We start from the raw sequence: 16,630 nt of genomic DNA on the forward strand, positions 1-16,630 counted from the left end.
GCAAGGAATGAGTGCACTCTGAAGGTACAAGACATTAGTCTGATCTCAGATGATGAGACATTCAGCATGGGAATGCTACCATGCTATGGTGATACTCTGCATGGTTGCAAGGCTCCTACATCACACCTCATGTTTGTGTTGTGCATAATACTAATATGCCAGCTTCAGGCCTTGTGCAAGGCCTCAATCAGTTTCTGCTACAGTTATGACACAAAATGTTTTGCAGAAATGATGCTCTCCATGAGATGAGTCTCAAGTGCAAAGAATGCAAGCTTCCAAAAGATACATGTGGTCACCTGGATTGGCTTTATTGGCTGATACACTGTGGTCACAAAACATCTGCTTTCGGTCCACCAGGTTCGAGCTTGGATGCAGGTTTCCTTCTTCAGCTGCTCTTGGCCTGTTGGATTCGAGCTTGGATACAGGTTTTCGCTGTGCGACATCTGCAAAATGCAAAAAAAAAGCAGGACTATATTCCAAAATCCGAAAACTCAGCTGTCTTTACAAAACATTCTGAGAAAGGGGTAATTAGGTGCTGTATTTTTAATTGATAACAATTCAAAAAGTTTCGATTCTGAACTACAGAAATATGACGAACTGACACAAGAATACAGGCGTTCAGCATCAGTCCATCACAAAATCTAATACCTTAGTCGAACAGATATTTCAAGGGTCTTTGAACCATATCCTATCAATCAAAGACATCTGAGCACTGCTTCATGGAAAGCTACAATAACTAGAGTGAACAGAGCAGTCCAGAACTGGAGATTTAAATGGACTTTGAGAAATAGAAGTGTGCATTCTAGGATATGGCTTAGCACACAGAGCTAGGAATAAAACCAAACCTGAAATGAAAGATTATGCAATTCTACATATATGGTCATAGAAGAAAAACAAAATTGCACACAGAACAGTATGGAAAGTATATCATCACTGCAACTTGTACAAAAACAGTTGATAACACATCTTCAAAAGTGCACGAGTATTACTTGAGCCCAGCAGCGAATTATCAATGGCATTATCAATGGCAATAGCGGGGTACAAGAGCTTAGTGAGATGATGGAATCTTTCAATGGTGATCGAGAATGCCAGGTAGAAGTGGCACAACTCTCCCCAAGTTTACTAAAAGCTTGGTTAGGATTCATGACGGCCCCTCAGCCTTCCTTCCAATAAGGTCGAGAAGTACCCTAACCACCCGAGGCAGTGGAAACAGTGCATAGGGATCAGGTTAACTGATATTCACAAACATGCCTTGACTAACACCTTTACTCCAAGCGGTCCTCGAGGCCCTTTTTTTTTTGAAATGAAGCTCCACTTGAGTTGCTCCTCGAGTGCATGAGAAAACAGAGCATCTATAAGTGGCAATGACACTACTACGGGGACACCTAGACTTCCACTTGAAAACATGGGGCATCGCAGCTTTCACACACTGTGCAGACTTCGTTCTACTGCATACCAAGCCTTTCATGAAAGTGGATACAATAAGGATTCACAGAAACACTCTCTGAAGCATTGGCTTCGAGAACCTCAATCGGACGCGAAAATACTGAAACATCGTTTCAAGTACGACCAAGAAAACCCTCCTAAGTTTCTGCGGCTGACGTTGAGCATGGATAACTATCGTCAGTTGCAGATTTCAATGCTGTAGTTGATCATCGCATTATGCTACTGTGGTGTAAACACATTTCAAGTCATCACCAGATACCTTAGCAACATTTCAGAGCACGCCGAGTGCCAAGTTGCAGAAAGCATTTGATGGCTAACAGCAAATTAAACATGTGCAGTGGTTTCTGTGAACCACTGTGGACAGTGGTGCAATCGTGGGGAATGTCATATTGTAAATAGGAAGACAGCGAGGTACCGGAGGTGCAGTTGTGCCATGGAACACCTGTGCTGCACACATCAATGGCTTTCTGATTGCCTCAAATATACTTGTATGTCTAGATGCAGTGCTGAAGGGGGGGGGGGGGGGGGGTCAATTCTGTCTTTTAGCTGTGGAGCGATATTTGCAGTTGGTGGAAGGCATGGCTTTTCAAGTGCGCTTAAAATTAAAGCTCCTAGCTTGCTTGGAAACAGAAGCGGCATTTGCTTCTGGAAAGACACATTTGTTGGCTTGGGTGCATGCGCTATAACATGCTTCTTTGAACCTCACATGTGCTCAACGCTCGCCGCTGAGCACTCAGAGGGCAAATATGCAACTAGGTCACTAGAGTTCACAGCAGTTCGAGCAGTTCTCAATGCCTAAATCCTGTTCTACATCAGCCATATGTCATTGGCAGTGTATGTTGGTAGATGTGAATTGTTTTCAGCCATTTTTCACAGCTGCCTTGTTCATGCAGTCTGCAAAACATATTTTACTAGGCTGTGACTTTTTTTTTAACGTCCAAAAGCGACTCAGGCTATGAGAAATGCTGTAGTGGAGGACTGCAGAAATTTCAACCACCTGTAGTTCTTTAACGTGCACTGATGTCGCACCGCACATGGGCGCCTTGCTTTTAGTCTCCATCGAAAAGCGGCCGCCACAGCCTACTAGCCTGTGACTCTTGAGGCAGCTTGTGGATGCTGTTCACAAGGACTTGGCATTAGAAAATGAGCATGTTACACGTAGTGGCATGCACTTTCCGGGCCAAATTTTGGCCTTATGGCCCATTCGGTTGGGGGGACGAGAGCAGAGGTGCCGAGCAGTACAGAGAAGTACAGGAGCACGCCGAGCGAGGGTGTAATTTTGCTCCCACGGGAACGCTCTCTGCGTGTCGAGAGCAGTACGCCACGACCATTGTGACCGCACTTCCCTCCCCAGCATTCTCCGCCTACCCGCAGTAGCAGCAGTTGCAACCCGAGGAGAAGCAAACACTCCATGTAGAACTGCTTTGCATGCCTTTGTTCTCACAGCGCGGCGATCTGCCTCCTTTGGCCCTTTCGATGCCAGCAGTGACTCTCAAACCTGAGCAATGCTTTGCAGCCACCATTTAGAGCGTCACCGACTTGAGAAAAGAAAAAAGATGGTGCGGATACACCGCTTTATGTCATGTGACTTCCTCTACACTCTCTTTAGATGAGGGAGCAGCCGGGAGTGCATTCAGGTGCTCTCAGCAAAGGAAAATACCTCCTCCTCTACCATTGGAAGCCAGTGATTCTACTCCTGCTCTACCATTGGAGGGCACCCACTTGTCTGAGAGCACTTTCGAAGTGCTCACGAGGGCGCCTGCTCTCCCGCTCGAATTCGCCATTAGTCTTGCCCCGTATGCCACTTGTGCTGTCTGGAGTGGAGAAATATTTCTGAAGGGTAAGTCGGAAGAAATGCTGAAAAGCATTCAAGAATCTGAACTGAACCTTAAGTAGAGAAAAGACTGTTTTCTGCACTTTATGGAGCTGAGGTAGCATCGAGTGGAGACATGTTTTTGAATTCGACCACAAGGGTAAAATTTGAATTAACTATTCCACACGCAAAACACTCATGTCCTAATGTCAAGTCCTCTGAACATTCAGAAGCAAACTCGATATTCACAGGCTAACAGAACGTTTCCCAGGCTGCATGAAAAGGCAGCTGTGAAAAACAGCTGAAAACACTTAATGTTAGGCAAAATGTCGCTGCTGCTGTGATATTGTTCATGTAGAACATGACATATGCATTGAGAAATGCTGTGAAATTTAGTGACCAAATTTGTTTATTAAGATTTGATTTGAAGTTGTTGCTACACTTGATCTTTAAGCTTGCAGGGCTCAGGGGAGAGGGAAGAAAATATGCGTGCTTCTTCGCTACATATACGCCCAAACCAACAAATTCAACTCGCTGATTTCAGTTTCGAAACAAAGCTTGGAGCCACAATGGTCCCTGCACTTGAAAAGCCATGCCTTCTGCCTACCGTGAATATCTCTCCACAGAACAAGTGAACCAACCGCTTTGACAGCACCGTGTGTCCATAGAGTACATAGTACCCTGATGTGACAAGCAAGCCATTGATGCCTGTAGCACAGATGTCGACATTGTTCACAAGGCTCAATCGCGCTACTAGTGGCCCCAGCTTCCTTTACACGTACTTCTTCATCATCATCATCATCAGCCTGATTATATCCACTGCAGGGCAAAGGCCTCTCCCATATTTCTCCACTTAACCCGGTTCTGTGCTAGCTGCATCCACTTGACCCCTGCGAACTTCTTAATCTCATCCGCCCACCTAACTTTCTGCCGCCCCCTGCTACGCTTTCCTTCCCTTGGAATCCAGTTTGTTACCCTCAGCGACCATCAGTTATCCTCTCTTCGCACTACATGTCCTGCCCATGTCCATTTCTTCTTCTTAATTTCTACTAGAATGTCGGTAACTTGAGTTATTTCTCTGACCCACTCTGCACGCTTTCTATCTCTTAATGTTACCCGTACCATTTTTCGTTCCATAGCCCTCTGGGTTGTCCTCAACTTAAGTAGAACTCTCTTGGTTAGCCTCCACGTTTCAGCCCCATAGGTGAGTACAGGCAAGATGCAACTGTTGTATACTTTCCTCTATAGCGATACCGGTAAGCTGCTAGTCATAATCTGCGAGTGCTTGCCAAATGCGCTCCATCCCAATCGTATTCTTGTTATTTCCTTTTTGTGGTCCGGATCTGCGGTTACTACCTGTCCTAAGTAGACATATTCGCCTACTACTTCCAGTATTTCGCTACCTAATGTAAACTGCTGTTCCTTCCCGAGGCTGTTGAACATTACCTTAGTCTTCTGCATACTGATTTTCAACACGCACTTGCTAAGACCAAAAATGGGAAGACTGCAAAAATGGGGGGGGGGAGGCAGCATTTGTGTACAAAAGGGGGAGGCGGCTGCTACTTTCAGGCGGTGTCTGATGCGTCCTAATCTAAACATTCTAAGCATAAAAACATGCAGCAGCAAGCATGCAATGCATGTCTAAAGGTGTGCGTCTGTCGAGATATCTGCAGGCCGCCACCAAATGTTCTCACTACGTCTCTATAGCCAACGCAAAACTGATCTGCATGCCCACCACCAGTTTTCTCTCAGTACCATCGGAGCGCTGTTTAAATTTTTTAATGCAAAACCATAACTAGCCCATTTACACGTAATTTCATCCGCGACCGTCGTTGGCTGCGTTGTTTCCGAAAAAAGAGCAATCACGCCATTGCTGAGCATAGAGCAGCTTAGTAACATAAGGCATGCGGCTGAGCTCAATAAGAAGGATCAGATAACATGACATTTGGGCAAAGCCTTTAACCTCAAGTACACTGAGTGGCTGCCCTTAGCCGAGATCGAAAGCAAAGCCAGCACAGCATCTATATCTAGTGTGGCTGCATTAGCTGTGCATCACTGCCTACAAGAAGCGCAGTACACCAACTGTTTTCGCAGCCAGCGACACCAACTCTTGCTCGGCTAAAGTCTGTTTTGATTGATTTCCTGCTTAGCCAATGATGCCGATGGTGCTAGTGTGGCCTCTGATGGAGATGCTCGAAATTATAATGCGGCTGCTGATTCCTCGGTGCTGGTTCCGCAAAAGCCATTCTTTGCAGGCAGAAGCCCCTTATCGGGACATTTAGGGCAGTGATCGTGCAATCAGAAAGTTTGGTCAACATCTGAAGTCTTCTAAAAAGTCGGAAGGGTTGGCTGCAGGTATGTACGCAACATGCCTTCCCCACAAGTGTGTCCTTGTCTGTGGAAGCCACCAAGCAGAGCAAACTTACTATTAGTCTTCAAATTTGTACCGTAGCTCTGCACTAATTAGGTTCTGAAACACTGCTCATATACAGCGACAACTTAAAATGTGCAGCACCACAGAAGTATGTGATGATCAACTACAGCACTGGAGTTAGTGATAGACCATGATTATGCCTACTTGGTGTCAGAAGCTGGGATGTCAGGAGGAATACCAAAGCCATACCCAGAAAAAATAATGTGCTAGAAGTTCTAAGTTAACCAGGTTTGACCTGGGCTGTCACTCAGCCAATGCTTCAGAGAACAGATCTGTGCATACTCACTGTATCCACTTTAGTAAAAAGCTTGTAAACCCGCAGAACAAAGCCCACAGAGAGAACAAATGATAAGATGTCAAGTGTTTACAAGTTGAGTGCCAGTCTATGAGCCCTCAAGGTCACACAACTGCCAATAAATGAAAAGCAGGCATTCAGGGCTACGTGAAGTTGAAGTCAATGTATTCTTATGAAGTCAAGATTTCCTGTCACTATACTCAATCTCACAAGCAGTCTGCTGCACCTGGCCCATTCGAGATTATATAGATTATAGTAGGTAATTGTGCTCTTAAGTGCCTCTCACCCCTTGAACTGGCCAGGGAGAAAGTAGGAGCACAATGACCTACTTGGACCCTTTGCAAAACTCAATGCGTCACCTATATTATATAGCAGAATCCTTGTGGGAGAATATTTTTGCACATCTTGGGTGCACAGTCACGTGATACATGGGTGATGTAGCCTATATGTCACATACACATATCTCCTAGATTTTTTTTTTACAGAGGCATGCTGCTTAGTCAAAAGACGCGATGCGCGGGAGTGTAGTGCGCACCGATTCTGTGCGTTTGCAATTTTTTGTTTTCGTTCTGTTTCTTCCGATAGTTTGATGGAACGGCTGGTATGCAATGCGATGTGGGATACTGGAGTCGTGAGTCTGTTTTTTCGCAGCATGTCACCGGGATGGTGCGTTTGCTTTCTGCAGTCTAAAAAAAATGTGCAAGAGTACTTGCTGTGTGCGGGGCTGCATATATATTGAGTTCCAGAGTGAGAGTTATTTGCACACACGCATGCCCATACGTGCCCATACACATGCAGTTTTGTAGTGGCGCAAAAAAAAGTAATTCTGTCAAGACAGAGCATCTTCTAAAGGGCACGTAAACTTTGACGTTTGGATTAAGCAATGGAATTATACAAGATGTTTCACATAAGGTTTGCTTTATGGGGTTTAACGCCCCAAAGCGACTCAGGCTTGTATCACATGGGGGGCTTAACTCAAGGTACAAAACCAGCCCATGTGCGGACACAGAAGCAGTCAAACCTTCGGTGCTACAAAAAAAAGCAAGCATGCACACTGCTCTGTGCTTTGCCGAGGCAGCTCCAAGCCATCACTCACTTGAAACCGTGCTGCCTGCGTTGGCCAGCCTGCCCCCCCCCCCCTCGATTCATTCATTTTTTCCGCACTGCTAAATAAAAAAAGGAAAGCATGCATACTGCTGTGCGTTTAGCTCGCAGGACAGCTAGACTCCCCTCCCATTACCTCCACTCCCCCTTCCCACCCGCCACTCATTTTAAAGGACGGCCAACATCCCAGCACCCTTGCGTCCTTCCCGCACAGACCAGGCAACCCTTTTCTCACTCTCTCCCAGTAGAATGAAAAAAAAAGCTCATGCAGGACATGCAGGAGTGACATAGCCACGTCACTTTTGTTTCAATGAGGTTTGGGTTGCTTTGACCTGAGCAGCAGTATAGGGAGCGCTCAAGCTTTGATTGCTTCTGTGCGCAGCACGTTAGAGCACAGGGCTCGATCGGCCACCCTTGTACCTCAAGTTAAACCCGTTGTGTGAAACGATAGTGCCGGAAAATTGTTGGTTCATAAGCTAAGCCACATCTTTTATGAATTTACAACTTAACTTCAAACACCAACGTTTATGTGCCCTTAGAAGATGCTCTCAGTCTTGACAGTTATTTCTTTTCTGCCACTGCAAAACAGCATGTGTGTGGCGTGCGTGTGTGCAAGTAACTCATGCACTAGCCTTGCATGTTTTCATTACAATGAGGAAAACAAATGCACAATCCCTGCAGCGCATTGTGAAGAAGCAGACTCTTGACTCCGTGTCCTTGCATTGCTCGAATACCACCAACGCCACTAAACCACCGGAAGAAAAAGAATGAAAGCTAAGCATAAGATAGCAAATGCACAGAATCGGCGCTCACTCTAAATTCCCTTGCATCATGCTTTTTGACTGAGCAGCGCTTCTCTCTCAAGGAAAAAAAGAATACAAACTCCACAAGATATGTGTACGTAACACATAGGCTATGTCACTGATGTATCACATGATTGTGCACTGAAGACATGCAAAAATATCCTCCCAATTCCCTTTGGGGCAGAAGTTGGGTGCAATGCTGAATATTTCTGTATCAAACCTCATGTTATGCACGAATCTGACGAGAAGCATGCCTTCACTATTGAAAACCAGAAGGGCGGAAGTGGGGGGGGGGGGGGGGTTATGAATTTTGTTACTGAGTGGAGCAGTTAATGGATGTGGTCATTGTCACAAGAAATGTCTCCTGGCAGCCACCTATTTCTGCCCCCAAAACAGGTTTGGCCGCCACAGTGAAGGGGTTTGTGCTGAGCAGAGAAGCATTGCAGAAATATTCTGCCAGAAAAACCCCATACTTCATTCATGGTCTATGATTACATATGGCATAGTATTATCAATAACACTCCCCTGTTTTCTCTTTTCACTTTACATACAAATTATATTGGCACTCAGTTTAGCTACCAAAAAAGTGCAGGGGGGCCTTTTAGAGAGGAAATTTGTCAGAGCTGATTTATAAGAAAGCAGCCATCAACGGGTCTAGTTGAAGACAGGAAGACCAGAAAAATAACCCTCCAGAAAGGTCTTCAAGGAGTTCCAATTTGAGAAAAATTTATTCACAGTAGTTTTGCATAAATGTGTGAAATTTAGGAAAACAAAGACAAACATGCTGAAAAAAAGAAAAATTAAATAGGGACAATAGAGGTGACAACTGCGAAAAAGAGAGCCACCTGTAACCATGGTCTGGACGCATGCCAGGCTGTCACTTTGGGTTTATATTATATAGGCTCATGCTCTCTTCGATTGTTCCCTCTGAAGTGCACTTTTAGTTTTCATGTAGTCTTGCTTTCAGAGAAAAACCATGCAATTTTTTTGAGAATTTTAAGCAGCAAATAATTTCAGGAGTTCCAAAGCTCCTTGAAATAGTTCCTGAAAACCAAGGGTACTCAATGATATCAAAGGCCTGTGTAGACCACACTCCATGATCATCATATTGAAGGGAATGGCTTACCAGCCCAGCCTCTGGGGCCTGTGCCCAATAAAGTATGGATGCATTATGTAGAACTTATGAAATCAGCTGGTAATGACATCTGTTTCAAAACTTCTGGCTTTTCCTACCTTAAAGTAAGCTCGAATTTTCAGTAAGTAGCACTTTAGTGGATAGAATGCAGTAATTTAAAATAAAAGACAGCTTCAGCTTGTCCTCAATGTCCTTTTATTACTCTAAAGCTGAACATGAGCTATGAGAGACATCATGAAGGAGGGCTCTGGGTTAATTTCCAGAGCCCTCTTCCACAAAAGTTCTTCAAGCTATGCAGTGGCACCAAATGTGGGCAGGCAAATTTGCATTTTGCCTATATCAACAGGCCACAGGCACCATTCCACTCCGCATTCTCAAACTCAACAGCCAAATGTCATAGCCAATAAGCAATGGCAGCAAGCAAAGAAAACACTGAAGAAACCTAAATGTCAAAATAAACATGAGGGGTCACAAATGCAGTATTGGGTTAGGCAAATAAAAAACTACACATACTGAAAGATGTCTTCAGTACTTACATCAATGTCCTGCTTCTTGCCCACCACAGCACAGCACAATTCCGGCAAAGGGTATAGAGCTTGAAGGAGCCATTGCTTACGAAGCCACATGGAACTTGCTGCAAAATAAAAAGTACCATGACCCAAGAAATTAGTGAAAACGTAATATGGTGCAACACGTACATGCAGAGGCTTTGTGAGCAAGAAATAAAGGCACAGTGTAGGAACACCACAATACTGTTTTTTTTTTCTTGAAATGATGCACGACATGCTGGTGCAGGTCACTGCATGAAATTTGCCTCTGCCTGCTAAATAATCTTAAAATATTATTTTTTTAATTCAAAATTTCACTTTGGGATTCAATTACTTGAAGGGCGATTGCCTACAATGCCAGAGAAGAAACAATGTTGACATCACCCGAGACATACCAACAGTGAAATAAAATAACTCCTTTCACTCCATCTCGTCGTCAGCCTGGCAAAAGAGCACGTCAGGCATCACAGTGCCCCTAGCTACAAATAAAAAAGCATTTACTTGACTTTAACTGCAAGTGCATTTTAACAGCCTATCCATAATCCACCAGTTCCCACTAGGTTCGAGATCAGACAAGCCCTCCCTTTCTTTATGCTTTACATCGAGCGAGCATCTTAATTGGTACTGCAGGGCCTAATGCATGCCTGCAACTACAATACTACTTTTCTAAGAGATGTGGAACTTCATTAAAATTCATTTTATGACCGAAGTAGCGAAGATTGTATTTTATATTGAAAGAAGCAGCAAGAAAAAACAAGGGTATGAAAGGAGACAATACGGGCATTAGCTTACAACTAATGTTTATTGAAGCACACATGAAATATATAAAGAAGACGAGCAACAACGCAAACCACTCAATCACTGATAAGCAAAAAGCAAGACATGAATCACTAAAATTTAAGAACAGTTCCCTATCTAGATAACCCAACTCACTGCATGGTAACATGATGGATGGCTCACTAACACATTCATTACCTAGTTGTAAAATATGTCTAGCTTCAATGATTTCTCAGCTGATTTGCAATGGATGACAGCCAGAATGTGCACAGCAGAAAGAAACTGAAAGCAACCAGTGCATTCTTACAATGCACAGCCAAGTTGACCTCTACCTATATCTACTCAAATGGAACCATTCGGAAGTTTTAGTGATTCATGTTTTGCTGTCTGCTTATTGGTGATTGAGCGGTTTGCAGCGTTGCTTGGCATTATATATTTCTTATTTGCATCAATAAACATTAGTTGCGAGTTAGCATCTGCTTGCTTCTTTTCACGTCCTCGTTTTTTCGTGCTGCTACTTTCAAGATGACACCTTACCAACTCACCCAAATTACATCCTTATGATTGTATTTTAGTCAGTAAAATTTTACTTCATGTGACACTAATCAACACACCTGACCACGTTTCATGGAACTTAAAGCCAATCAATGAGAGCCTCATCATAAAGCATGAAAGTTGGCTCAGATATGCAGCTCTCCATGCCAACACAGCTTGCACAGACATGATTTTCTGTGGTAAACAAAACACTGGGCTGCTGCAAGGGTGGTACAGAGCAAGCAGAGGGTGCTCTGACACTGAGAAGAATTGTGGCATTGAATCTTGCTGTACATGGAGATAATGTTTTGGGGCTATGCAGCCGAGTCTAGGTACGAAAGAAAAGGAGAAAAGTTTCTGTCCCCTTGCCGTGAAGAGTGGTTTGCTCACTATTTGGGCTAGGAGTGTACTGGGCTGAAGTGAAGGGAGGAAGTTGGAGAGTTAATGCAAGGTCACTAGGGCTGAAGTAACCCACTCTACATGGCAAGGGGAAAGAGGTATGTTGCCTCTTCCTTTCTGCCTAACTTCAGCTGCATAGCCACAGTCATCCCCGAGTATAGTGATGTGCTACCGTGATCAAGACTTGTAGAACTGAAAACTGAAAGTAACAAAGGGGTATGGCATAATTAAAATATCTATGGTGTCCAGGTGAATAGCACGCTGCACTCCAGGGTTGCTGACTGCGCATTTACTTATTTTATATTAAAAAAAAAACAGTAGTTAGTGAACCATAAATATAATACTTCTGCTATAATCAGGATTCCACAGCTCTGTAAACTGCATGAAGAAAGTGAAACTCAATAGTTTGCACTGACAACTCACCAGGCACCCACTGGTGAAATAAAAGTGGAGCAAAATGTCATCTGCATTCACCACATTCATCATGAAGGTATTGCAGACACTAAGCATAGTTCACCATCACAGCACTTCTAATATCATATCCAAGCCATCTATAAAGCTAACTAGCTTGTCACATGAACATATCAACAGATGACTTTCCAATGGTCATATGACTGACAAAATTCTCATGAAAAAAAAATGTCTATGACCAAATTAGCACTTTTCTCAGAGTTCACTGCATGGGAGTGAGTTCGTCAACTGCTAGTGTTTCAGAAAAAGGGGTCATCAACCTGTAAGTAACCTGAGTTGAGTTGCAAACAACGAAATTTCGGAGAGTGGTGAGGGGCAGACTTTGTGGCATTACGAAGGTCATCTACTAACGCTAACAGTAGGCAACCTTGATTTGATGACAGGGTTCAACATGCCAAAGAAACTTAGACAATGAGGGTCAGCAATAGTAGGTAGCTCTGGATAATTTTGACTATCTGCACTTCTTCAATGTGCACTGACACTGTACAGCACATGGAGACTTAGCGTTTTGCTACCAGCGAAATGTAACCACCCCGGCTCAGACCGAGCCCGCGTCACCCAGCTCACTAGTCAAATGCCCTAAACACTGAAACCACCACAGTAGGGTGCAGGCAGCCTTGAAGAGGGTTACATTTGCAGGCATGTTTTGTACAAGCCAAGCTTATATAAGCTGGGTATGGCCAAGCTGCGGCTAATGAGTAGCATGAGGCTCCTTGCAAAGTGCAGATCCCGACAGCTTGGCACCTGTCCACCACCCACCATTTGCAGTATTTCTGCCTCTACAGCCAGCTTCTCTGTTCTTTCTCCTTTAAGTTCCAAACCACCTATTGTTTAGAATTCTTTTGAACAATGAAACAGTATGCCACCCTTATGGACATACATCTAACAGAGCTGCTCACGACTGTAACCATGCTCATTCGAGAATTTCAATATGCTTGCTTTACAAATGGGGCAGTAGAGGCATATTAACAATCGTGGCATGAGTTCTTCACTGTGACCGCCAGCTTTGTTAAATGAAAAAAAAAAGTCATTCTTATCATTTACTTTGCTCTTTGTAAAATGTTGCCTTTTTAGTCAAGAGTTCTCATTAAAGCTATGGCAGCAGTTGCGTACGCCCATAGCTAAAGAGCTCTCTGACATATGCCCGCATTGTATTAGCTTGCTCGTACATTGAACTGAGCCTTAGCAAGCTTCGCAGTGATGCAAAGAGATGTTTGCCCACGCTAACATCTCGGCATTTCCATAATGGCGCAGATCAGTGTCTTCACTCTACTTGTGCTATGAGCATTCCTGTCATTAGCGCATATTGAAAGTAAAAAGGATGACAGCAGGCAATGCGACATATGCCAGCAGAGACACGTTCACCTGCTTTTCCTCTGCACATACAGTGAATTACAATTCCAGAAGTGAAGTGGTCTGCCTGCTCCGCAAAAGAGCACCTGCATCCAGTACAGATTGTGTCCCCATTGCGTTTGGAACTCATGCCAGCGCAAGTAGGTGGTGCCCATGAACTGACAGAAGAATTGCCTGTTATTCTGTGTGCTAGCCCGTGCTTCGTCTGCACGTGCCAGCTGTTTTTAAACCTGTAATAGGTCTGCATTTCTCCCGCTGCTTCTTGGGATGGCGTTCACATCAACAGTTTATGCCATTCTTTCGTATAGCCGAGTGCGGGCAAGCAGGGTTAAATTTCTCTGGCACTATTCTCAAATAAAAGGAAGTCGCAGTTCACCATTTTCACTGTTTCAGAGTTCAGGAATGGCTTTAAGATCATGAATAGCACATAAAGATGATTTCCGCACAAAATCTTCTAGTCACACTCCGAGCTGAGGTCTTTAAAAAAGATTTTTGCATAATACTGCTACTTTTAGACTTGCTGTCCTCAAGAGTAAGCACTAGTTCATGACAGCAATTTGCATTCATAGCAGTGGCAAGTAATAATCATCTATTATGGAGCACAGAGGGCACAGTCAGCACAGCAGAGCATGCTACTGGAAATAGAAGGTGCAGCTGAACAAATACCCAAGCAAACTTCTAGCCGGTTCTGTTGATTTCGGAAGAGCAATCCACTGCTCCAGGGACCGATCTTGGCTCAGCAATCGCTCCCCATCTCCATTGGGAAGATGGGACCTGTGTTCCGGATCTGCATTTGGAATACAGTTACTCCAAAAAGAGCAGAAAATAATGTTCTGTAAGTCACTAAACACTGTGATTGGAATTGACCATTAGTAAAGTCTTGTCATCTATCACCTCGATCTGCTCATAATTTAAGTTGCATTATAAAAGTCTGCGATTCTGCAGGAACCTCTGATCTCACACCAAGAATTCAGTGCCCATAGCAGGCACAACGCGCATCTAGAGATGCCAGGTAATGTAACTCGAAAGAAATGTTATGCTAACTCTTCTTTACCTACTAAGAGAGCAAACAGTATTTCTGTCATCGAACCTTCTTTTAAACACTATTTCATGGCAATGGCAAAAGGCATTTCGAGTCAACTGCAGGTCTAACCTAGTACAGTGGCGATGAACGAGCCCCTGAGCCTGCCATGTGCCAAGGCGTAAATGCACTTCACTGCAATGTACGAGTAAACAAGTGGAAGGCTGGAAGCTTGAACAATCTGTTTCCAGTAAACAGTGACGTTTGGGTGGTTAGGTTGGAATACCAAGCAAGCACTCTGCCCATAGCTTTATCTACTAGATTTCCTCTCAAAGGTATAACCACCAAACAATGTCTGCAACTTAAGCCAGGAGTACAATCCCAGCATGTTCCGAATGTTCTGAAGACTTCGATCATCACATTTACTTTTTAATCATGCCAGTCACCTCAACATCAAATCAAAGCAATATATGTGGCAGCTTATGGAACCCTCGCACATACAAAACACACCGAGAAATGCAAGCCAGTCAGTCTAAAGGCAGCCTATCATCAGCATATTGTTCATGGCCTTCACAGGGCCACCAAGTTTGCTCCCTGACCACCCTATGAACATGCAGTGTGTGCACCCCAAATCGGGTTACAGAAAATGTGGCGGCTCTTTAAACGAAATAGGAGCAGTGCACCAAGAAAAGCAAAAGTTCGTCCGTAGCTCCCATTATGTCAACTGAAGAATGTGCAGAGTCAGACAAGAAATATGGATTTCTGAAAACATGTATTCTGTATAGAAATATGAGTGATATCTAGGAATCTAGGAAGATAGTGGTACCAGTGCAGTAAGCAGTCTGCCCCTTGTGCATCATGAAGGGCCAATGCTCTCGAACTTCCAAACCTTTTATCATGCCAAAACATGCTCACCCGATCAATTATGAATTGTGAAAGGCTACACACTCTAAAGTGGAAACAGTTCCATGCAAAAAAGTAAAAAGAAGCCAAATGCAGAATGTGATGTGACTGTTCAAACAATGTCTGGAAGTGCATGTGGCAACCAAGCAATTCATAAATGTGGTAGCCATTCATAATCTAGATCCAGACACAACACTAATTCCATATCAACATCTACCGTTGCTTCTACAAAACATGCATAAATTTAAACAAAAACACCACAACTGAATGATACTTTAAGCAAAGGCTTGCTTTGCTTGGAATTCTGCATGCACTCTTCATTTTGAAACTTGCATGAATTTCATATTCTCACATCTGTGATGAATCAGTGGTATACTGAGTACGGAAAAACTGCACATTTTGATTCACATTTCATAGTAGAGAAGATGAAAATCGGGCATCTCCGCATTAAGATTTTTTTTCGCTTCATTTGTAAATAATTAAACAAGAAAATCAATATTATTGGTACTGTTGAATGCATAATTACCTTTACACCTTACTGACATTTCTGGACTGAAGGTCTGAGTTTGGTGTCTGTCATTTATATGCGCTTAGTAGTTTTTGGGGATTACTTCAGTCACGACCAAAGTATGAAAAAGAAAATATCAAGCCCAATATAGGCGAAAAAATTCAAAATAGCTCAAAACTTTTTTTTTTCCCCTTCTGCTACCCAAGGCTCGACAATGGAGTTTAAGTATACGGTTGCTGCTGAATCACACTGCCGTCGCATGTTCGCCGGCTCCATATCTCGCTATCCGCAATATTTATGGAACATAAGAATAATGAACTAGCCCTGTTGTAACGCAGGTAGGTTTTACCACTTATTCAATCCGTGTAGTTGCAACTGCACAAGCGCCGGATCTTCAACTGCAGCGCAACATAAGGCCCGGGTCGAGGCACTTGGAACTGGCCCATTCTAAATTCTTGCCGAAGGCTGAATTGCAGTAGGCGCCAGCATCGTGCACCCCGCAATGGTCTTACGAGTGATGATTTGTACGGCATATTCTACTCTGAGCGTGCAGCCCCTGGCACTAACTGTCTCTTTTCCTAGACACTGCAAACGCATTCACCCTTCCCTCGTCAAAAGCAAACTACCGTATGTTATAATGAGATGCGCGTCTTGATGTTTACGAACTAGCGCTGTGTTGGCATGCATCATCAGTTCTGCGCAATGTTTTTAGGAGAATGTACAGGGAAGATGGAAATTAACTTACCTCCGAGATGTCAAATGTATGCCGAGTGGTGGCCGCCCTCTAATAGTCCCGTCGTCAGCGTAGTGTTTGCAGTGAGAGCGCACAAAGGAAACGCACTACCTGTCGGGCACGCGAGCACACTTTTTTCTCAGGTATGCACGCAACCTTACCACGCTTCTGCACATCGCACGAGCTATTTTGTTGCGCTCTGTGCCTCGTATATCTCGAAATAAAGAGCCGCCAGCAGCAAGGCCCCCAACAACACACAAGAGAAAAAGGCGCGACGCCACCAACTCATAATGGCTACGGCTAGCACTTCGATCCGCTTCGGCTGCCTCGTCTGGTTTCGACTTGTTTCGGTT

At 43.9% G+C, this 16,630-nt stretch overlaps 1 protein-coding gene across 1 annotated transcript; it reads right to left on the reverse strand.

The window, feature by feature from the left end:
- Positions 1-203: 203 nt before the first annotated feature.
- On the reverse strand, positions 204-16,329 carry LOC146171855 (uncharacterized). The gene is made up of 3 exons (XM_084586310.1): positions 16,290-16,329; positions 9,567-9,664; positions 204-443 (listed from the first exon to the last, which is right to left on the reverse strand). Exons 2-3 carry the CDS (start codon positions 9,654-9,656, stop codon positions 204-206), a joined length of 330 nt encoding a protein of 109 aa, XP_084442436.1. The 5' UTR covers positions 9,657-9,664; positions 16,290-16,329.
- Positions 16,330-16,630: the final 301 nt, after the last annotated feature.

The sequence above is a fragment of the Amblyomma maculatum genome, unplaced genomic scaffold (assembly GCF_055883805.1).
Source record: "Amblyomma maculatum isolate TAMU_Amacu unplaced genomic scaffold, ASM5588380v1 scaffold_18, whole genome shotgun sequence".
Lineage (NCBI taxonomy): Eukaryota > Metazoa > Arthropoda > Arachnida > Ixodida > Ixodidae > Amblyomma > Amblyomma maculatum.

Excerpts from the sequence above, each read along its gene's own strand:
- LOC146171855 (XM_084586310.1), bottom strand. The coding sequence starts at position 9,656 with ATGTGGCTTCGTAAGCAATGGCTCCTTCAAGCTCTATACCCTTTGCCG. Across the intron at positions 444-9,566 it reads GCAAGAAGCAGGACATTGAT|ATGTCGCACAGCGAAAACCT; the intron begins GTAAGTACTGAA and ends TGCATTTTGCAG.